At 53.9% G+C, this 23,849-nt stretch overlaps 1 protein-coding gene across 3 annotated transcripts in view; it reads right to left on the reverse strand.

Moving 5' to 3' along the window:
• Positions 1-23,849, reverse strand: part of TCF4 (transcription factor 4) — a 100,203-nt gene that overhangs the window by 24,517 nt on the left and 51,837 nt on the right. For 2 of the 3 annotated variants that reach the window (XM_088527868.1, XM_088527867.1), the window contains exons 1-3: positions 11,033-11,370; positions 2,936-3,041; positions 1,992-2,125 (exon numbers count right to left, since the gene is read on the reverse strand). In XM_088527868.1, coding sequence (XP_088383994.1) covers positions 1,992-2,125; positions 2,936-3,041; positions 11,033-11,101 — 309 coding nt within the window. In that variant the 5' untranslated portion in view covers positions 11,102-11,370. Of the gene's footprint in view, positions 1-1,991; positions 2,126-2,935; positions 3,042-11,032; positions 11,371-19,497; positions 19,548-19,712; positions 19,834-23,849 lie in introns of those variants that run through there. The other variant, XM_088527869.1, reaches the window with a different exon arrangement.

Here is a 23,849-nt window from a genome sequence, read left to right on the forward strand (position 1 = left end):
AGCACACACTAGGATGGTCCCAGCACACACAGGGATGTCCCAGCACACACAGGGATGTCCCAGCACACACAGGGATGTCCCAGCACACACTAGGATGGTCCCAGCACACACATGGATGTCCCAGCACACACAGGGATGTCCCAGCACACGCAGGGATGGTCCCAGCACACGCAGGGATGTCCCAGCACACACATGGATGTCCCAGCACACACAGGGATGGTCCCAGCACACGCAGGGATGGTCCCAGCACACACAGGGATGTCCCAGCACACACTAGGATGGTCCCAGCACACACTAGGATGGTCCCAGCACACACAAGGATGTCCCAGCACACACAGGGATGTCCCAGCACACACAAGGATGTCCCAGCACACACTAGGATGCCCCAGCACACACAAGGATGTCCCAGCACACACAGGGATGTCCCAGCACACACAGGGATGCCCCAGCACACACAGGGATGGTCCCAGCACATACAGGGATGGTCCCAGCACACACTAGGATTTCCCAGCACACACAGGGATGTCCCAGCACACACAAGGATGTCCCAGCACACACAAGGACGCCCCAGCACACACAAGGACGCCCCAGCACACACAGGGATGGTCCCAGCACACACAGGGATGTCCCAGCACACACAGGGATGTCCCAGCACACACTAGGATGCCCCAGCACACACAAGGATGTCCCAGCACACACAGGGATGGTCCCAGCACACACTAGGATGTCCCAGCACACACAGGGATGGTCCCAGCACACAGGGATGGTCCCAGCACACACTAGGATGTCCCAGCACACACTAGGATGCCCCAGCACACACAGGGATGGTCCCAGCACACGCAGGAATGGTCCCAGCACACACAGGGATGCCCCAGCACACACAGGGATGGTCCCAGCACATACAGGGATGGTCCCAGCACACACTAGGATTTCCCAGCACACACAGGGATGTCCCAGCACACACAGGGATGTCCCAGCACACACAGGGATGGTCCCAGCACACACAGGGATGTCCCAGCACACACAGGGATGTCCCAGCACACACTAGGATGGTCCCAGCACACACATGGATGTCCCAGCACACACTAGGATGGTCCCAGCACACACAGGGATGTCCCAGCACACGCAGGGATGGTCCCAGCACACACTAGGATGTCCCAGCACACACAGGGATGTCCCAGCACACACAGGGATGGTCCCAGCACACACAGGGATGTCCCAGCACACACAAGGATGTCCCAGCACACAGGGATGTCCCAGCACACACAGGGATGGTCCCAGCACACACAGGGATGTCCCAGCACACACAGGGATGTCCCGGCACACACTAGGATGGTCCCAGCACACACAAGGATGTCCCAGCACACACAGGGATGGTCCCAGCACACACAGGGATGGTCCCAGCACACAGGGATGGTCCCAGCACACACATGGATGTCCCAGCACACACAGGGATGGTCCCAGCACACACATGGATGTCCCAGCACACACAGGGATGGTCCCAGCACACAGGGATGGTCCCAGCACACACGGGGATGTCCCAGCACACACAGGGATGGTCCCAGCACACACAGGAATGGTCCCAGCACACACGGGGATGTCCCAGCACACACAGGGATGGTCCCAGCACACACATGGATGTCCCAGCACACACAGGGATGGTCCCAGCACACAGGGATGGTCCCAGCACACACGGGGATGTCCCAGCACACACAGGGATGGTCCCAGCACACACAGGGATGGTCCCAGCACACACGGGGATGTCCCAGCACACACAAGGATGTCCCAGCACACACAGGGATGTCCCAGCACACACAGGGATGGTCCCAGCACACACAGGGATGGTCCCAGCACACACGGGGATGTCCCAGCACACACAAGGATGTCCCAGCACACACAGGGATGCCCGCACAGCGCCTCAGTGCCGGGCCATGGGGACACAGCGATGCCCCCCAGGGCCACCCGGCGCATCCCGCCGCGTGCCGTCGTACCAGGCGCTCGTGGGGGTGCAGGCTGCAGTAGCTGCTGGACTGCGGGATGTGCGACGAGTTGCCCAGCATCCCTCCGTAGCCAGGCTGGTTCATCCCGCTGGAGGAGCTCCACGGGTCGCTGCTGTGATGGCCATCTGCAACACAGAGAGCTCCCTGGGCATTTTGCATTTAACTAGCTATTTGGGGACCCCTTTTGGTCCCCAATGACCCCGCGGGGACGTGGCAGCCCATGGATCAAGAGCTCCTCCAGGGTGGGAATCGGGAATTCGAGAACCTCATCCCTCGCCCTGCGGATGCTTCACCCTCCTGAACCACTTGTCCACCCAAAGCTGAGTGCATGCATAAGCAATTAAAAGCTAATTATTGTGCCCTAAACGTGGCAAAAGCTGCGTGGACTCATTCCAGGTGGATGCTTCCAAACCCTTGGAATTTTATTCTCCAAGTTAGGTGGAATTTCATCTTACCTGCATGCAATCCTTGCAAGGAATGCAACAGTGAGCACATACCGACGACTAACTCCCTCTCGAATGTGAGCAACTATGCTCTTAATTTTTAATTAATTTTTACAAGGTCGCAGCAGTTCTATAGGCGACATGTAGCTGCACAGCTCTGCATGCTTTACAGAAGCTAAAATCTTTCTTGTTGGCATAAGAACAACACTGCAGAAAGCACGTGCATGATTTCGGGTGCATTTTGTAATAATATATGTGCACACACACGCTGAAAAAACTGCTCCCAGGAACCCAAACGATAAGGACCTGGCGAGCTCTTCCTTATCCCGTTCCACTGCAGGATCCAAACAAGGTGTTTGGGGACATAATGCTCAAACTTCCAGCTCTTCATTTTCATGGAAATGCTGCGGAGCGCGGGATGATATTCCCAAATAGAAACCCGGGAAATGTATGCAAAAGAGATTGCTTTTTTTTTTGAAAGCGGCGTCTTACCTTGCATGAAGAAGGAGCTGGGAAAAGTGCTGGCTGCTGGTTTTGAGGATGGATAACCTGGTGAATCCCTATTGTAGTCGGCAGTGCTTGCTGACGGGGCATAAACCTGAGGAAAAAAAGGCTCATTTAGGACGCCTTTAGCAGGGAGCAGGGAAGAAATATTGAGTTTTTACCTTGCTCGGTATAAATCAGTTCGCAACACTACATAATTCTTCTCTCAGAACACAAAACCCCCGGTACATGTGTGACTAGAAAATAAATTTTAAGCTTCAAAAGAAACTCCGGCCTGACATTTTCCAGCTTTAAACAAGGGTATTTGCAAGGTGTTTGTCAAAGGAGGTATTTCTGTAAATAAAACGAATAAGCGGGCGCACATATGTTCCTGCCTGCGCATTAAGGAGCCAAAAATAAAGCAGAACTCGAGACAATGCTGATTTTCCTAAATGGAAGCGGGCAGACTTCACACATCCAAGAACAACACCCAAAGCGGCGCAAGGACGTCCGAGTCATCGCTTCCCCCACCGAGAAAAAGGAAAAAAAAAGGATATTTAGAAAATGGCATTATCAGGAAGAGTGAAAATTATAAAGGTATCTTGGGATATCGAATTCCCGAATTCCCAGCTCCTTCCCTGCACAAAGCAGCCCGGGCATTTCTTGCCACGGGGAGGGCACGGGTGCCGTTTAACGGATCCCCTCTCCGACGCCTCTCGGCGCTCCGCGGAATTCCGCGCTCTCCAGATGGTCGGGAAGAGCTCCCGATGAAAATGGATCCCTTCCTGCCTCCATTTTGCGGAGCTGGCAGGGAGCCCGCTCCGCCGGGAGCCGCCGGCACCGGGAGCATCTCCCCGGCGCGCCGCTTCTCAGATCCCGTATTCCCTTCAGAAGAGCCAGCATTTTGGTTAAATATTCGGCACTGCCAGGTTTTTATCACACCACGGTTTTCATGGCGCCATGGAGGTCCCTCTCCCGCGAAATTCCGCAGGTTGCTTCTCCCGGGGTATCCCAGGGATGGCCGCGTCCACAACAGGGAATAACCGGCCAATTGCACGGACACGCGACGCGTTAACCTGCCAGCATCTCCTCGTGCCCTTGTTCCACAAAACAAACATGTTATTGCTTTTTTAAAGCATATTATTCACCCCACGTGCGCCGCGCTGGTGCCTCCTGCACCCATGCCGTGCATGGAGCCGGGATTCCCATGCCCATTCCATGCATGGAGCCAGGGTGCCCTGTTCCCATGGCCATTCCCATTCCAGGGTTTCCCACACCAGGGATATCCACCCAAAGCCCTGCCGAAGGCGCTCGGGATTGAAGATCTCCGGGAGAGCATCCATGGAAGCGGAGGGGCATCACCAAAGGGGAAGGGCCACCAGCAGCGTTGGGGACAGCAGAGCCTGAAGCCACCGGCTCCGCGGGGACCTCGGGAGCATCCCTGGGGACCGGGGCACGGAGCGGGGCCACCCTGCACCCCTTCCAAATTCCAACCCCCGGGAACGGGGCTCCCGTGATCCCGCTCGGAGCGGCTGCTCCCGGCGGCGGCTCCCTAAGCGGAGCCACATGCGCGGGGGCCGATGAAAGGCGCGGAAGCGGCGGCCCCGCGCACCAGATGTCGGCGCTTCCCGATGCTGCCCGCGCCGGAGGGCCCCGGCGCGCCGGGATCGCCTGCAGGTGCGAGCCCCGGCGGGGAAAAATCCGGGAAAAATCCCCCGGGATGCAGCGAGGGGCAAAGGCGGCTGCAAAGGGGGCCAGCGCGGCCCAGATTCCCCCCCGCTCGCTCCATCCGCCGGGAATCACCCCGGAGCAGGGACACGAGCCCGGAACGCGAGCGGCCTTCCCGGCCTTTCCTTTCTCCCTCTTCCCGCCCCATCCCATCCTCCGAGGCTGCAGATCCCGCTCGGGTGAAATACTTTCCAGATGGGGCGGCATCATGTGAACGCCTGGAGTTAAAAAAGGGTCAACCGAATTAAAGCAAAAAAGCGCAAAAAAAAAAAAACCTTACAATATTATGTCATCCCTGTGCAATAATATACATTCCCAAAAAGCAAGCCGCACATCAGAGGAGCTGCAGATTTTCTGCTCCGGCTCCGATTTCTTTCTGCCATTTGTCTTTCCCAGGCAGCTTTCCCGGACGGCTCCCGATGCGGCGCGGGAAGGAACGCGGTCCTTCCCGTTCCCATTGGGATGCGGGAGACGGCAGGTGACGCCGGGTGTCACCATAGGGTCTGCTGGATCGGAGCCATTTCCAGTGGGTTTGGGGGGAAAAACGGGAAGAAGCAGGAGCAAAGGAGAAGGTGGGAGAGCGGGTGAGGAGCGGAATTCCCGAAGGAAGCGGAGGGAAGGAAGAGGCCTCCTTGGTGCATTTTCCTTCTCTTCTGGATCCGCTCCCTAACTTTCCTTCTCTCCGCTGCATTCCTGAGAGCCATTTTCTGTGTTTTCCTTTTCTGGGCTCTGTTTACAAATACATGCAGAGACAGTGAATGCATCAGACATCTGCCCGTATTTTTCCTCCCAAATTTCTCCGCAAAGCCAAGAGCCTCAATCCTGCAATCTCGCCGTGGCTCTGGTCGTTACCCACCTAGCACAGTGCGAGCAAATACTTTAAAGCAATTAATTAGATCTGATCCCTTTGCTTTGGATCCAGCTCATGGGGCTACGTCAGGCGGCAGCGGAAAGCCTGGGATGAGGGATGAGCAGGAGGGTTGGCGGGACACGGACGGTCCTGCGGGATGAGGGACGCGGAGACATCCGAGCGCTCCTTGGGTGGAAGGAGATGTTCCCATGAAGAAGGGAAACAGGCCCAAACCGTTTGCCACATTCCCGCAGGCTGGTTTTTTAGGAAGAACCGGATCCCGATCCAACCTCAGCATCTCAGAGCTGCCTCAAGCAACGAACCATGAGCCCCTGCCGTGTCCCCATCCCGGCGGGTGACGGCAGCATCAGGTGCTGAGCCCCAGTGAAAACACGGAGGAAGGAAAATGTTTGCTTTTTATGTCAGCAGAGATGTCAGGACCCATTAATAAATCTCGCTGCTAAATCTACTCTTATTCATGTGGGACATCACCAAGTTAAAGGAAAATAAATTATCTTTAATTAAATGGAATTGTCGTCTTCCTCCTGCTATCAGCCCCAATTATTACATCCTAATCAGCCCTTTTGGGAGAAGGCATGCGGGAAGGCTGAGAGGCACATTCACTAGGAACACTTTCTGTCAAGAGATGGAAATTTGGGCTTCGTTATCGTTTAGGACGATCATTTCCACCCTCTTGTTGATGAAAGGGACGAGGACGGAGTCATTCCCGACGGGAAGCGGATCCGGCGGCGCAGGGACCATCGGAGCGTGGCCGGAGCCGCCGGCACCTGCAGGGCCTTCCTTCCCTATGGAATACCGGTGCCGAGCACGACTCCGGGCACCGAAATGTTATTATTATTAAGCAGAGACGAGGAGCAGAAGCGAAAGCAGGAAGAGGCACGTTCTGCTTAACGGTGCTGCTTCCAGTTAGGCCGGCTTTGAATCGCCGCCTCCAGAAGTTTTTTAAAAAAAAGGGAAAAAAAAGGGGGAAAAAAGCGACCGCAGCCCTCCGAGCCTGCTGACTCCTTATAAAAGAACCAGTTTGAAACTTGTTTACACTGCTGCTCCCAAATGGGTTCAAGATGGTGGCGAGTCGGAGCGGGGAGCGCGCCAGCGCCATCAAAGCGCCCGGCCCCGCAACCTTCCGTTTTAATTGACCGCTAATTAAGCTACATTAGGCCAGGAAAAGTCTCGGAGGCTTCGGAGGGAGCCGGGTTAACCCTGTCCTCGCCCTCCCGCTCCGCATCCGGGATCCGCGCGGATCCAAAGGGGTCCCCAGGGGGGAGCGGTTCTATACATTGTATGTGTATAAGCAATTATGTTATATATCAAATTACATATATCATGCCCTACACACCCAAATACACATGCACAATGATATATAATCCATATAATTTCTCATATAGGATAAAACTGCACATATGCATATATGTATAACACACATTATTGCATATACTAATACATGTGCATGTAAGTGTGTGCATATCTGTTTATAAAATATATAATTATATATATACACACGCACACAACACGCATGCGCATATGTCTATATAAAATATGGATATTTTGGATATATATAAAGTGGGTTTTGCCCTGCTAGAGAGAGCTCAAGCTCCCAGGGCCACAGGCACGCGCGCTGCAGCCCGTCTTCCCCATTATCCCGCCGTTATTCCCGCAAAACGCTCCTTCCGGGATGCACCGACGGCAAAGCCAGGCTCCGAACCCGCCTGGGGAGCCAAAGCTTTGGAATTTGCTTTCCAAAAAGCTGCAGCGTCGGAGAGAAGGGACCCGGAAGGGACAAGTCAGACAGGCCAAGACGTGGCCCAAGGACACTAAAACTGGCTTGGAAAAGGCTACAAGTCCCCCCTGTTCCCATTTTAGCACAAAAGAGGAGTTTGCAGGCTGCGATGCCGGAGCTTCGCACTTCCCGCGTGTCCGCAGCGCTCCGACGCCGGCTCCGCTCGCGTTATATTTTATCCTAATGACTTTTGGCACCAAACTCCTGCATTTCATAGAATAGGATTTAATGAGCACCGTATCTTTTTTTAACGTTCTGCCAAGCGCTCATTAAAATGCACTTGTTTTTGCGCCGCAATAGCCGGCTACACGAAACCAAAATATTAATGCAAATTGCCATTTCTAAGTTTAAAGCGGGATTTGCATAAGAGGAAGCGGCCGTGGTGGGAGCTGAAAGAGAAGCGCCCGGCACGACCCCAACGCCCTAATTATTGCATAGAAATGTATTTTTAATTGCGTCCTGCCCCTATGGAAGACGCGCTCCGCTTCGGAGCAGGGAGGGCACCCGGCCCGGGACGCTGGGATATTCGGGAATGGGCTCCAGGGAATGCACGTCTCCAATGGGAGGCTGCAAATCCCTTCGAATAAAGAAGATGCATGGGGGGTTTATGCACGTTGCATCCACAGGTTTGGTTCAATAGGAAGCCATCAAGGAATGCAGCATTTGGGCTTAAAAATATATATATATATTTAAGGCTTGCATATATGATGCCCTGCAGCTGGTTTTGGGGAGGCTTGCTGCGGAATTGGGCAAGGAAGCACCTTGCATTGTGGAAATCTGGGAATGGGAGCGCCAGCGCGGCCGGGGCTGGAAAAGGACACGGGGCGAAGCAGGAGGCGCCTTGAAAATTAAATCGGGATTTCAAAAAAGAAGGAAAAAGAGGGGGAAAGGGAATGCAGCGGCACCTCGTAAAGGCCGCTCGTGCCTAATGGGAAGCACATTGGGGCCGCGGCAGGAAGCGAGCCGCTTCCCGCACCATTCCCTGCGGATCGGGGAGAAAGGCGCTCGGAGCCGGCGCCGCTTCCCGCATCCAGCCGCGTTATCCGTCATTCCTTTCCCTCGCGGGGGGAAAAGGCTGCGGGAGCTGGCGGAGGTGACGCTGCGGAGCAGCCCTGCAAAAATATTCCAGGGATTCTTTAAATTCTCCATCAAATCGGGCTTTGCAAACGGGGTAGCAGGGAGCCGCGAGGGCAGGTGGAGCCCTCCGGAGCTGCGGGAATGCCGAGCTCGGGATTAACCTGTTCCCTTCCTTCCCGCCCTCCGGAATGCAGAGCCTGGCCAGAAGGACATTGATGTGCGCGCTCATCATGTGCAGAATCTGCTTGCTAGGAGAGCTTCAAAAATGCCATGAATTTAGGCTGCGGACACGCAGCCCTGCCAGAAAACCCAGGAATATTCCAAAACGCTCCCACATAATATACATATAATATATTATATGTATAATATAATATAAAATACACATATGATGGGGTTTCTATATGAATGTTAAATATATATATAAATGAAGGCAGAGGTGCTCGCACGTAGATGCCACTTGACAAAAGAGGCGTCGATTCCGCGCGATTCCGGCCCCAAATCCGCCCCTGCCCCTCGGAGACGCGGTAGAGCATCCCCTAACTTTTCCTGACCCATCTCCGTCCCTCCGGCGAGCGGCGCCGGCATTCCCGGAAAACAAAGCGGGCCCGTAAATCCCGCCGGGGCCCGGGAGCTTCACGAGTTGGCACTTGTCACCGCGCCGGCTCCGGGGAGCTCCGAAGCCCCCTCGGAAGAACAGGGGGCCCAACGTAAACAGGACAAACTCATTAGCGGCGACTTCTGGGGACCCGACGCCTTGACGAATCGCTCTGCAAAACGGCCGGCCCGGGAGACGGCTCTGACGCTCGGCGGGATGGAGCAGAAAGAGCAATTACAATAATTACAGGTTTCCCGATCTGATTTAACACATGTTTTGGGGGGAGCTGGGGACGCGAGCTTAGGACACGGCTAAAAGAGAATTTGGTTTGTTTGCCCCTTTTGTTTGCAGCGATTCCTGCCTGGCGCTGCAAGGGAGCAAACAGCACTTGATTGGAACCCGCAGGGAGGTGAAATGGAGAATAAGCGGCGCCCAGAACCCGGTTTAGCCGGTGGGATAAGAGGAAAACCCGGCCGGGTACCGGGCAGGGCTTAAAACATCGTCGTGTTGTGGGCAACACGCTTCGAAAGGAAAAACAAAGCAAAATGAAACCCTGCTCCGTTTCCCCGCTCCCAAAAATCAACCCCAGCGCGTTCCTGTTGATCTGGGTTAAAATATTGCACGTTTCGAAGCCCCTCTGCCAAAACTTCATGTTGGAATATTTTAGGGGAAAAAAACCTGTAAACCAAAAGCTCTGCATTTACGTAACGCCCAGCGAGAGAGCGCCCGGCTCTGTTTACATTTTATTACGTGACACTTCCAGCTTCGCCAGGACGGATTTCGAAAGCAAATATCCCGGCGCTCCGGGGGCCGGAGGACGACATTCCTCCTCGATGGGCACGGGGAAAATCCCGGGAAGCAGCGGGAAGGCAGCGGCGCTCCGCAAAGCTCCGGCCGCTTCCCGCGGGAACGTTCCCCCCCTTTTGTGGATTCCCGGGGAAGCTGCCGCATCCCGAGCTGCGCGGCGGCCGGGGGCTCGCTTGGCACTGGGCGGGGGGGAAATAAAATGAGATTAAAAAATCAAAAATAAAATTCAAAAATTAAAAATAACAAATAAAAATTAAAATTAAAATTAAAATTAAAATTTAAAAATTAAAATTAAAAATTAAAAATTAAAAATAAAAATTAAAAATAAAAATTAAAAATAGGGGATTTGGGACTCTGGTTCTGCTGCCCACGGGGGCATTTAGGGCGCCCCGACCCCGCGCTCCCTGGCAGGGCCGGCCGCGCTTTGGGCACTGCCAAAGGCTGCGGGGAATAAGAGGGAAAAACTAGTCCCAAATAATAAACCCCTCCCTAAAGCCCCCTCGTGACGGGCCTGGTGGCACCGCTGCTTTTAGGGGGGGACAAGGGGACCGCAGGCCGAGGACCTGGCCTGGCCGCCCCGCTCCGGGAAGCTGAAAGATGAAAAAGCTCCAATAATAATAATAATAAAGCGTAAAAAAGAAGCCCAAAACTCCCGCAAAGTGGGAAAATCCGGCCCCGCGCGAAGCCCCTCGCGGCCCCCCCGAAGCGCCAAGTTGCGCCGAGTGTCCCCAAGCGCCAGCGCGGGGACACAAAAGGGCCGCCCGCGGCCCCGGCCCGGAGCACCCTTAAGTATCTCTCTATATATATTTAAATGCAAGCGAGGGAGGCAGCGGCGGCCGCGCGCGCAGATGTTGCTCGCGGCCGCGCGCGCGTGGGCCACGAACCCGCGCGCTCCCGCGGAGGCCGCGCGGCCCCGCAGCAACAGTTCCCGCACCCCCCCCCCTCCCCGAGCCCCAAAATCCCCGAAAATCTCCCCAAATACTTTTCCTCGCCGCGGGGACGAAAAAGAACCCTCCAGATGGCGAGTGGAAACCTCACCACGCGCGGGGCTCAGCGCGCTGCTTTTTCGCCTTTCCCCCCGTCTTTTTTCTCTCTTTTTTCACTTAAATCAGGCGTTTCCACGCGGGGGGGGATGCCCAAACCCCCCCCGCGCGCCCCGCGCAGCCCCCGGGGCCGCTCCGCGCCGTTTCCGCGCGCGCTCCGGGCCGCTCCTCCGCGCCCCGCGGAACTTTCCGCGCGCGCGCCGCTTACCGCCTTGCCGTTGTAGTAGTACATGAGCGAGTTGCCGCCCATGCCGCCCAGGGGGTACGCGCAGTACATGGTCCCGCCGCCGGCTCCCCGCGCTCCCCCGCGCGCAACTTTTCTCGCAAACTCCGCAGGCCCCCTCGCTTCTTCTTTTTTTTTTTTTTTTCCCCTCTTTTTTTTTTCGCTCCTTCTTCTCCTCGCCCCTCCGCTCGTCCTTTCGCTCTCCCTCCCTTATTTTTTTTTTTTTTCAGCGCAATTCCCGCGGTTGCATGTTCCCATATGGCCGGGCCGGGCGCGCTCAATATGCAAAGCAGGGCGAGACCAAACGCGCGGCGCGGGGGCGGAGGCTGCGCGCCCCCCCCTTCCCCTTCCCCTTCCCTTCCCTTCCCCTCCCTCCGCGCCGCTCCGCGCCGCCCCCGCGGCCGCCCGCGGGCAGCGCGCGCCCCGCGCCGAATACAAATGCGCTAATTGCCGCGCCCCCCCCTTGCTATTTTTTTCCCTTTTCCCCCCCCTTTTTTCCCCCTTTTTTTTTTTCTTTCCCCCTCTTTTTTTTCCCCCCCCCCCCTTTTTTTTTTTTTTGTTTTAATTTGATTAAAAAGCGAGTGGCAGGAAGGGAATCGTATGATGCACATCTAATAACTCCGCCATCTGTCCCTGCTGCTGGCGCGCTCCCAGCATTGTGCGCAGCTGCCGGCGGCCGCCCGCGCCGCCGCCCCCCGCCAAAACGGGGGAAAATTGGGGAATTTGCACCATTTCGGTAGTGTTATCTATGTCTTTTTTAAAAAAGAGGGGTTTGCGAAGCGCGCGGATTGGGGGATGTCGGGCCGAGCTCTGCGCTCCCCGTCCCGGCCGTGCGCGGGGAGGAACTGCCCTGGGCTGAAAGTGGGGGGAAAAGAAAGAAATGGAGGGAAAAAATAAGAAATAGGAAGAGGGAAAAATAAGAAATAAAAAGAGGGGAAAAAATAAGAAATAAAAAGAGGGAAAAAAAAAAGGGCGGGGAGAGGAAAAGGGAAAAACAGCGACGCCGGGACGCGTTGCCAAAGCCCGAGCATCACAGGAAAGGAGGGCCCCTGGGAACGGATCCCGAGGGAAAGCGGAGCGGCGCCGCCAAGTTCCCGCAGGATCCGGGGATCCGGCTCCGGGAACGTCCCGGGACGAGGGCAGCGTCCGCGGCTCGGGAAGAGCTTCCCGGCCCGTGCCGGCGACGCAATTCCTGGCACGTGGCACGGGGACCGGCTCGGCGGGCCGGGATTGCGTGCGGCTTCCCCGCTGCGGGATGGGGAACGTTCCCGACGGATTCCCGGGAGGAATGCGGCGCTTTGTTCCCGGCGGGATTTGGGGGACGTGGCCGCACCTGCGGCATCCCAAGGAAGGTGTTTCGGGAAGGGGCTGGAAGCAACAAATTGCAACTGATGGGGGCAAAAATGACTTCAATATCCACAACTGCCCCGAGCCGGAGCAGCCCGGATAATCCCATCCCGTTTTCCCCCCAGGAAGAAGCGGATTCAGATATTTATGGACCCATGGAGCGAGTACAGTCTAAATGTCTGATTATACAGATGTTATATGAATAAATCAGGCCCTAAAAGCTACGAGACGCAAAAAGCTCCTCGGAAGTGGGAAAACGCGGCCGGCATCTGCTTTAGGAGCGCAAAGGGCCTTAACTGCAGCTCCGCCTGCACCCCAGCACTCATCCAAACCCACGTCTGCTCACCAAAGAACACGAGGACATGATCTTATCCGTGCACGATCCCATTCCTCGCGCCCAAAAACCGAGCGGCCGCTTCCGAGAGGCCTCGGAGCATCCCTAGGGAGCGGCAGCATTTTCCTTCTTTCCAGGCCTTTTTTCTCCCCTCGTCTCTCTGCATAAAACCATTTTGTTCCCACTCTTCCAGGGACATAGCCCGGAGGAAGGGACCCGCCGGGGACCCATCCTTCCCCGGCCACCTCCTAACAAAAGCCGTTCTGTGCAACATCCAGCGTCGATTTTCCCATTAAACATGAAGGATTTTGTTTCGGAGCCGGTTTTAACCCTGGGCCGAGGGCAGCGGGGCTGGGGCTGGGGGAGCGGGGCAGGACGAGCGCGCGGGAACGCGGGGAAGGGTTCTGGGATGGGCAGGTCTGGATGATCCTGGAACGGCTGCTTTCCATTGGGAACCGGCAGCGAGGAGCCGGGACGGCGACTGCGGCGGGGCCGGGCGCTGCGACTGCAATGGGACCAAGGGCTGCAACTGCAGCGGGACCAGGCGCTGCAACTGCAGTGGGTACAGACACTGGAACTGCGTCAGATTCAGACACTGCAACTGCAATGGGACCTGACATTGCAACTGCATCCATCAGATAACAGACACTGCGACTGCATCAGGTACAGACACTGCAACTGCATCGGGTCCAGACACTGCAACTGCATCGAGTCCAGGTTCTGCAACTGCATCGGGACCAGGCACTGCAACTGCATCAGGACCAGGCACTGCAACTGCATCATGTCCCGACATTGCAACTGCGTCAGGTACAGACCCTGCAACTGCATTGGGTCCAGGCACTGCGACTGTATCAGGTCCAAACACTGCAACTGCATCAGATGCAAACACTGAAACTGCATCGAGTGCAGATACTGCAACTGCATATCCACATAATGCAACTACATAGCATCCAGCCACTGCAACTGCATCGGATCCAGACGCTGCAACTGCATCGGGACCAGGCACTGCAACTACATTGGGTCCAGGCACTGCGACTGTATCAGATGCAAACACTGCAACTGCATCACGCGCAGATACTGCAACTGCATATCCAGATATTGCAACTACATAGCATCCAGCCACTGCAACTGCATCGGGTCCTGCCACTGCAACTGCAGCAGCTCCGCATATTACAACCACTTGGTGTCCAGCCCCTGCAGATGCATGGGATCCACACGCTGCAGCTGCACTGGGAACAGGCGCTGCAACCGCATCGCATCCAGACGCTGCAACCACATCAGATCCAGGCACTGCAACCACATCAGATCCAGGCACTGCAACTGCACCGGGTGCAAACACTGCGGGTGCATCGGATCCAGGCATTGCAACGGCATCAAATCCAGGAATTGCAACTGCACCGGATGCAAACACTGCAATGGCATCAAATCCAGGCACTGCAACTGCACCGGATTGGAGGCGCAGGCATTTTATTGCACTCCCATCTGCTAAGCGCGGGGCCGAGTCTCCCGGCTTTGGCCTGGCCTCCCAAGCTTCTTGCTTTTGCTAGGTTTGTCCCTTAATGGTATTTGCGCTTTCTTTTGTGGCTTAATGCCGAAGCGCACAGTGCAGGAGGATAATTAGTGGGGAGTATTAAGCAGTTTATGTTCTTCTGTGATTAGAGAACATGGCTCTGAGGTCTTTGGGCACTAGTTCCTCCACGGTTTATTTTTGCTGTGTAAAATCCTTCGGGAGAAAAGGGGGTTTGCACCTTGGATTTCCAGGGCTTGCGGAGAACGCGCCTAAGGGGCCAATGTCCAAACTCGACCAAACTCGGGGCTGCTCTGCCTTCCGCAAAGGGCTTTGGGGAGTAATTGGGGCCGTACAGTGGTTTCATTGTGTGTTTTATGTTATATGAAATATGCCCGTTATTTATTGAGACGCGCACATCAAACCGCGCGGGAGAACAAACCCCCTTTCTGCGCGGAGCGCGTTCCCACGGGCCTCTCCTTTCAGCCACCCTCGTTAACGCTCCCGAGCACATTGGCAATTAGGGGGACCCAACGGCACGGCGCGGGCTCCCCCGCATCCTTGGGATCTATGGGATGCGTTATCCCTGCGCTCGGAACGCCCTCGCTTATTTACTGCAGCGGGAAAAGCCGCAGCCATCCCAAACGCATCCCAAAGCCATCCCCAAAATCCCACGCGCCGGGAAAATCCCGAACGATCGGGGGGAAAAAAGAGCGGCGGAAAGAGCCCCTCGGATAACGCGAGTTTTCCGAAAAATCCCGGCGCCGCAGCGCCGAGCCCGGCGCCGAAGTGGTTAACAGACATATGCTGTATAATTAGGAGATGCATTAATGATTATGAATAGTAAATGACTTGGTGCAAGGCAAAAAACCTAGTCAAAAGGGACATGCACCTACCTTACATGTTTATTAGAAACGGGGTCTAACCAGAGAATTCCACGATTAAGGATCCCGCATTATTGGTGTAAATACTTCCAAGGGTACATCAAATTGTAATCTTTCATACGACATCCATCAAACCGGGCTGGAGATTTTGACAAACATTAAACACAGTAAGGAGGCAATTATGTATGCATGATTTAATCTGCAACTAATTAATATGCAAATTTATTCATATGTTAGTTACTAAATTAAAAATGCAAAGAAGCCCTTATGGTGATTCTCAAAAATTTTGCACAAACAGAACATTCGAAAGCCCGGAAAAAAGCGAAGTTTTGGGGAAACCTGCTGCATACTTTTAAATCTCGGGGAACCTGTTGCACGGCGCCGGTGCAAAAATATTTGCTTAAATAGCGCGGGGCGCGGAAAGGCGCGGGAACGCGGCGCGGGAACGCGGAGCGGGAACGCGGAGCGGGAACGCGGAGCCCGGCGCCTCCTTGGAGCTGTGCGCTAATTACCGAGGAAAATGGGCTCCATTCCCAGCTCCCTCCCGGTCCTGGCTGCTTTTTGGGGGTGTTTTGCGGCGTTTTGGGGTGCGGGGCCGCAGCATCCTGCGGGATGCACGGGAGCATGGAAAATGCTGCCCGTTATGATGGAGAAAGCATGAATTTTGGGGCAAAAAGGCCGGGAAGAGGAGCAGGCCGAGCGCTCCCTGTGCATCCCGGTCCCGGCGCCCGGACACGGGGCTGCAACGTCCCCGTTTTCGCATTCGCTCCGCGGTGCAAACGGGATTTGTTCTTTTTACTGTCACAGGAAGCACATGTTTGGAGCAATCTGTTTCCTCGTGCGAGCGCTTTCCTGTCTGCTCGAAAGAAAACCGCCACACGCTTTACCCCGAGCAACCGAGAGGTGATCATAAATATCCCTAAATAGCATTAAACAGATATGAAAGACATTAACACTTCCAGAATGCCAAAGGAGGATTGCAAAAAAAATCCTAACAGATGCTCCTAGGTCAAAAAGTGAAATGTGTGTTTCCTGAAAAAAAACGCTCTCCTCGGAATCCCAAATGAACCGAGCGCGGAGCAGCGGAGGAGCCGCGTCCCCGGCCCAAGGGACACCCATGGGTGCCAATGTCCCCCTGCCCGGAGCGCAGGGCTGTGTCCCCAGGGCTGGGGACCCGGCAGCTCCGTGTGCACCTGCAGCATTTGCAACGTGCTGCAAAAGCTGCAAACGCGCCCGTTTTCCGCAGCTCCCCGCGGCCGCGCGCGCTGCCAAGAAGCTGTCACGGCGCCGGGCAGCAGCAGGAGCCGGCACCGGAGCTCGGCAGCCCTTTATTTGCTTCTTATTTTTTGAGACATTTTCACCGTTTTTTTTTTTTTTTTGCACGTTTCGGTGCAAACGCAAAAATGCCGCGGAGCGAAAAAATCACCATTGCTAAAAAAATAATAAATAAAAACCACAAGGGGAAAGCAGCGACTCTCCTAATAAAGGGGCAAAATGCCCGGCGTGCATCCTGGAGAACGTCTCCGATTTCCCGGGATAACTTCCCCGTCCCTGCGTTCAACCTGCTCCAGAATGGAAGGAGCATTTGGAGTCAAGGAGAGCGGATAAATCCCAGCCTTTCCCACAGCAACGCTGGGATCTCTGCTCCAAGCTGCCATTCCAACGCCGCTGCCTCCAACGCTCAATGCCCTAATCGGGGACCTGAGGCCGCTGCCCTGCTTGTACCGATGACAATCTGCAGATAATATTTAAAGAAAAGCTCCTAAACCAAATTACCGCGGTGATAATATTCTTTTTTTTATCTTTAAAATATTCTTTTTTTTTTTTATCTTTAACGCCCTTTGCTAACTGTTATCCCCAAGTTCAAACAGGAAACTTCAGTGCTGAGGTGAAACTTCGCTTAATCCCCAGCTGGAAAAAAATAATAATAATTACAAATTACAGAGCGGTATAAAGCAATTATTTCTGCATTTTTTTACGGCGTCCTCACTGATCCTCCCAGAAGGCAAAAACATGGGAGTTTGGGAAGAATCCCTGAGCTTTCCGGGGACCCCACGGATCCCGCAAAACGCCCGCGTTCGCTCTCCCGGGCATCGTGCGACGCTCCCGCTCGGCACGTGCACCAACGGAGACGGAGAGAAAGAGGCGGCGGGTTTTGGGGGGAAAAAGGGCCCTTTTGGGTCGCTCTGCACTACCCGCGCCGCGCTCAAGAGGGAGACGCTGCGGCGTCCCGCGCGGCCCCGCGCCGCAGCTGCGCAAACGGCGCCTGGACGCGCTCCGCTTCCATCCGGCCTGGAAAGATGCACGGGAGAAACATTCCCGGGCTGCTTCCTTCCCGCGGCTTTTTCCCGGTGCAACCGAGGCCGTTTTTCTCCGTGTTGGCTGCTCCCGGTGCGGCTCCGCGTTTCCGAGCGCGCGTCCCGGCCCCGCGTGGCCGCCGTTTGACGCCTCCTTCCCGCCGGGAATGCCCGGGACCCATTCCCACAGGGACAACCTGACCGGATCCCGATATCCGCACGGAGCCGAGCGGAGCTCCCAGATCCACGTGGCGCTCCCGCACCCACCGCATCCGCAGCCCCTTTCCCGTCTCTTCTCCAACCTGGGCTTATTCCCGTAGTTCCGTTCCCTCTGTTTTCCAAACTCCTTACAATAAGGGGGAGCTGCTCCGAGGTATTTGTTACCGTTTATCATGGAAATTTTGATAAGACTCCTTAGGAATTAACCCACAAGAACTGCTTCCACAAAAGCGGCGGCGTTAATCTCCGTATCCACCGCATAAATCATATGGAGAACAAGTTAATATACGTATTTTAAGGGAAATACAGCAATATTTCCACCCTATCAGCCAAGTACATTATAATCTAGTTAGTTCATAAATGTAGAGGCTTTATTCAGCACCATAAATCCTGCTTGCTCAACGCGACACGGTCTATCACCTAAAGACAGCACGACCTATTCCCACGCGGATTCCCGCATTTGGGACATTTGGGATTTGGGAGTGCTCTCCCAATAAAAGGGAGGTGCATGGAGGCAGCGTAAAGCGAGGAAAATATTCCGGGAAGAGATATCCAGAGAAGAGGCTTTTCACGTTTCCCTTGCCTCCAAATGGCGCGGCTCGTTAAAATGATATCAGGCACTTAAAGGGTATATTCAACTTCGGGGAAACTTTGGGAAAAATCAAGAATACCCTGGAATTAGGGCATGGATATTGGCTGTCGCTGCAAAGCAGCCCAAAATACCCCTGAGCAAAAACACCCCCTGAAATAAATTTAAACGCGCGCAGGTGGGACCTTATTTTTAATTAAAAATCCGAGTGTTCTTGCTTTAGCAGCGCCCTCCGTTTCAGGATTTCCACCTTGCGGAAAGATCCGCGCTTGCGTTTCCTTAATGCCACGGAGCTGGAGCTGATCTGCTCAATTAAACCTCTGCGTTTTGCACCCTGAGATTATCATCTTATTATTTGCAAAAGCTTAGGAGGGAGACGAGCGTTTAGCACATTCCCCGGCACCACGGAAAAGCGAGTTTGCAAACTGCAAATTTCCTCGGATTTATGGGAAAAACAGAAAAGCCCTCCGAGATTAACATGTCAATTTTGGTCGTGGATTCCGCAAGATTGATCACCGCTCGGCTCCGCCTAATAACCAGATTTATAGATAAAACACATAGAGTTGCCAGGTATGGAAAGAAAGCTGCCCCTTCTGGAGTGTTTCGCTCGCTGCTCGCAGATAATAATATGAAAATAGATGGAGCGCGTTTTTACAGTAACAGTGGAGGCAAACTTCGAACAAAAATAAAAGAATAAAATGCAATTGTAGTATTAATTGCAATGGGATTTTTTACGGAAATGCTGCAGCGTTTCTTTCTAAAATTGCTGGGTTTAAATGCATTTTAAGGCATTCGAAACAACCTTCTCCTAAAAGGTGCAGCGTATCACGAGGAAGCTTTTCCAGAAAGAAAAAAAGCCAAGATTTTGCACAATTACCCAAAAAGAGGAAAAACAGCAGAATAACTGTTTGCACCACGCCAAGATTTTGCACATTCACCAAAAATAAAAAAAGAGGGATAATGCCAGCAAACCCGTCTGCGCCGTGAAACAAAAGGGGCCTTCCCGATCCCGAGGGCAACTTTGGACCGGGATTGCGGGGTAACGTCGGGGGGGAAAGAATCCAAAAGGAAGGAATCCCGGTTCTTTGGAGGGCATCCGTACAAAGGATGATGAAACACCCCGTCGTGCCGCTGGGTGCCACCGGTTGCCACCCGTATCCCCGTATCCCGGCCCCGTATCCCGGCCCGTATCCCGGTCCCGTATCCCGGCCCCGTATCCCGGTTCTGTATCCCGGCCTGTGCCGTCCCCCCGGCCGCGGCGGGTGCTACTTACGGAGGACGGCAGGCCCGGAGGAACTTTGCGGACTTTCTTTGTCTGCACTTCTGCGGGGAGAGAGGAGAAAAACACACAGGAAAACGCGAGGCGGGCGCGTGAGCGGCTGCCCGCGCTGCCCCGCTCCCCCTCCGCGCGGAAAGGCGGAAAAACCCCGGGAATGGGATCAAAAGCTGGAGCGGGGGCTGTCGTGGAGGGCCCGGCGCGACACTCACCCATGGCGCTGCCGTGCAGGGGCCGCCGGCGGGGGTTATTGCTGCCGTAGGGGTAGTACTGCGAGGCGGGCTTGGAGGGCGACACGGCGCCCAGCTCCATGTCGGCGCCCAGGAGGCCCTGCTGCGAGAGCACGACGGGACGTTGCGGCCCCTTGTCCCGCTCCGCGCACCCGGGGGGACCGTGGGGACACGGGGGGACACGGGGGGACACGGAGGCCGCCGGGACACGCAGGCCGCAGCGTGAGGCGCCAGGCCCGCCCGGCCCTGTGGAGAGCGCAGGCCGCACGCGGCGCCGCGAAGCCCAACAGGCCGCCCTGTTGGGGGGGTTTTCCCAAAGTTTTCCAAAAGAAACCCCCGCGCGATTCCAGAGCCACCCCCGTGGACTCCCTATGCATCCATAAGCGGCCTCCTCGGAAATGCGGAATTTCCCGGGATCACAGTATCCATACAGCAGCTCTGACCCCCAAGCGGGAATCTTCAGGAGTCTGCACCAATTTCCTGAGGAATTTGCTATAAACTGCCTCGAAAGTTGCCCCCGATATAGAAATGCCCTGATTATACTCTGCACTGAGCACATTGTTCTTTTAATTATTCTGATACGCAATAAAGCAGGTGTAGATGCCACCATTTATATTAAGGCCAATTTTACCATTTAATAAAGAAATTTTAAAATTAAGCCCCCCAAAATCCAACTTTATCGTTACTTGTAATCAACTTTTACTGACTGAACTAATTACTGTACTTGATAAAGTACAGAATGTGTTTTCCCTAATCTAAATTCTAATCACCATGTCACTCACAACAGACTTAGTAATGCTTCACTAACACACTATTCACATGCAAAATACTCTAAATAGGCCAATTATGACTCTGCCCCTGTTCCCTGGTTAACCCGCTGAGAACTGAAAAATTTCACAAGGCAGTCACCAACTAAGACAAAGGCTCCTTGTTTTAAATTAAGACAGTCTTTTTGATTCCTAAATAGCTCAACAAAGTGGCATGTCTTCTCCTGAAAGCAGTTGGTCAAATATGAGCCATGAGCTGGAAAATCCCAAATTAAAACATCCTTACTCCTTTGCTATGCTCCCAGAAACATTCGCCGATAACTTTTGATTCGAGAAAACTATATTGCTTCTCTCCCCCCTCGGAAAGGAGCGAAAGGGAAGGAGCGAAAGGGAAGGAGCCGGCGCCGCTCCGGGGAAAGCCGTTCCCGCCACGGGAATGGCGAAGCCGGCGCGATCCCCGGATCCCGATATCTTTCCGTGATGCTCCTGCCTAATATAAATATCCACCTGCGCTGACGGCGCGGCTTTTAATAACCAGCACCTGCACCGGCAAAAAAGGGTTGCGAGCCTATTGCATAATGGCAAGGAAATGTATGCAGAAACTCTTTGGGAGGGAAAAAAAAAAATTGGTTATCATTCATCGCGAATATCCGCTGAAAATAAACGTAATTTTATTGAATGTCTCTGAGCGTTTCAGAATGAAACAGTGCTAACCACAAAAACTCTGTTCCGGCATATATTTTTATCACGTATACATCTTAACATAAAGACAGACCTGCTAAATCTGTGCCTGGTTTATCCATATGTCGGGTAGTCTGAAAGACTTACAGCCATCAGCTGTATAAATTCCTATATCCATGCTACTAGATTTAATTTGATTTCAGAAAAAAAAAATGCACAGAAGACGGCGTTTGCAAACTATTTGAGCTTAAACAAGATTCACTCGAGGAGCAGAAAACATACACATACCCTATGTTGTTTTTGTTTTCTCATCCAAACATTTAAAAAAAAGATGCAGAGGTTTCTGCAGGGAAAAGAAACCCAAATTTGGGTTAGGAGCGACCCGGGGCTCCCCTGGCCATGAGTTGAGTTTTGCAAGGCCTCGAGTGTGGGACACGGGGCCGCGGTGGCACCGGGTGGCTCTTGGCACCCGCTTTTTCCTACCCGCCGATATTTCCTACCAGCAAATTCCACCCGGATACCGCGGACAACGGGCTCGTTGCCTGCGGCCGAGGCCGGTTTGTTGAAACGTATTGGGAAAAACTTTCGTCGTCGGAGCTGGCACCGCCCGATTCCGTTAGTCCCCCTTGGAAAAACAAAAACGACGGGAAAACGGGAAAGAGCCCTCCTTTGTGCGGGCGCGGATGGAGCAAATCGGGGAGGTTCGGGGCATTCCCGGGAGCTCACGGAGTGGCCAGGCATAAAGAAATAAATATATATGTAAAGATATATAAAAGTATATATATAATATATATATATATGAGGAATTTCTGTCTCTAAGTGACACATACGTGTCCGTCCCCGCTGGGAGATGCCGCTGGGGAGAACAATGGGCAGCGGCTGCCGGAGCGGCGCGCGGCGCCGCAACAAAGAGGGAGGGAAAGCGGCCGCCAGGGCCGGTGCCACGGGGCACACGGAGCCTCCTCTCCAAGGAAGGACCCGCTCCGGCCTAAACGAGCCCAGAATCCGCACGGAAAAGGGCCCGGGCGCCCGCACGGGCTTAGGGCACGCGTATGTTTTCTATGGGGTAGACATGGTGCCCAGCGAGCCGCAAAGCCCCGGCCAGCCCGCGGGGTTGCACATTTGAAGCTAAAAGGGGCTCCGAAGGAAATAAACGCAATATAGCGCAATCCGGGCTCAAATCCGTGTTTTTTAGCAACGGCCCTGGCAGCATTTCCTGTAGAGGGTGAAAGAAGTCGCTGGCTACCGAGTTCTGCCTCCCTAACTTGGCTAACGGAGCAAAGGATTAAAGCTTGGTGCGGAGAGGGGAACAAAAGGGGAAAAAAAAAACATTTCCTAATAGTAAATGACACCCATGTGGATATTGCATGGCTGGAAAAAACAAAGGTGGTTTCTGTTGTGGACCTGAAGTTTTGCTTTTTGAGTGAAAAGCAGAGAAAAATTGCAGAAATTTCACTCCAATTTCGGTTTGAGACCTAAGAGGTAGAAAAGGGGTTTCAATATATGGTGGTATTTATCTTCTATCAGAAAAACAGGTGAGATTGGAGTATGCCGGAACGCTGCATTTCTCCTAACACAACGTTAATTTCGATTAAAGGCAAATGACCTTGAAGGCTGCAGTCCCAAAGCCTCTGCAAACACAGACGAGGGAAAAATCTCGCAGGAAAGGCCTTTTTTTTTGCTGACAAAGGGGTTTGCTTTTTTTTTGCTTATTTCTTTCTGCTTTTTTGCCCTCTTCTTGCTGCTACGCCTCAGGCAGAGGCTTGGTGGCTTTGCAGGACGTGTCTAGGTGGGCATCCGTCCTCTCGTGTTCACGTGCATGAGGACGTGGCCGTGCATCTACTGGTGGGGATGTGCAGGCATCTATTCACACACGTGTGCACCTATCTGCTTGTGCATGAGTGCGTGCATGTACTTGTGCGTGCAGGTACTTGTGCATGCGTGCATGCAGGTACTTGTGCATGCAGGTACTACTGCATGCATGCATGCAGGTTCTTGTGCATGTGTGCATCCATGTACTTGTGCACACAGGTACTTGTGCATGCATGCATGGAGGTACTTGTGCATACGTGCATCCATGTACTTGTGCATGCATGCATGCAGGCTCTTGTGCATGCGTGCATCCATGTACTTGTGCATGAGTGCATGCATGTACTTTTGCATGCGTGCATGCATGTACTTGTGCATGTGTGCAGGCAGGTTCTTGTGCATACTTGCATGCACGTACTTGTGCATGCATGCAGGTTCTTGTGCATGCGTGCATCCATGTACTTGTGCATGCGTGCATCCATGTACTTGTGCATACGTGCATCCATGTACTTGTGCATGCATGCATGCAGGTTCTTGGGCATGTGTGCATGCAGGTTCTTGTGCATACTTGCATGCATTTACTCGTGCACGCATGCATGCAGGTTCTTGTGCATGCGTGCATCCATGTACTTGTGCATGAGTGCATGCATGTACTTTTGCATGTGTGCATACATGTCCTTGTGCATACATGCATCCAGGTACTTCTGCATGCATGCATCCATGTACTTGTGCATGCGTGCATGCAGGTTCCTGTGCATACGTGCACCCAGGTACTTGTGCATGCGTGCATGCAGGTACTTGTGCATGCGTGCATGCAGGTTCTTGTGCATGCAGGTACTTGTGCATATGTGCATCCATCCAC

The sequence above is a fragment of the Tinamus guttatus genome, unplaced genomic scaffold (assembly GCF_059628265.1).
Source record: "Tinamus guttatus ecotype Peru unplaced genomic scaffold, ASM5962826v1 Tinamus_guttatus_pri_ptg000293l, whole genome shotgun sequence".
NCBI lineage: Eukaryota > Metazoa > Chordata > Aves > Tinamiformes > Tinamidae > Tinamus > Tinamus guttatus.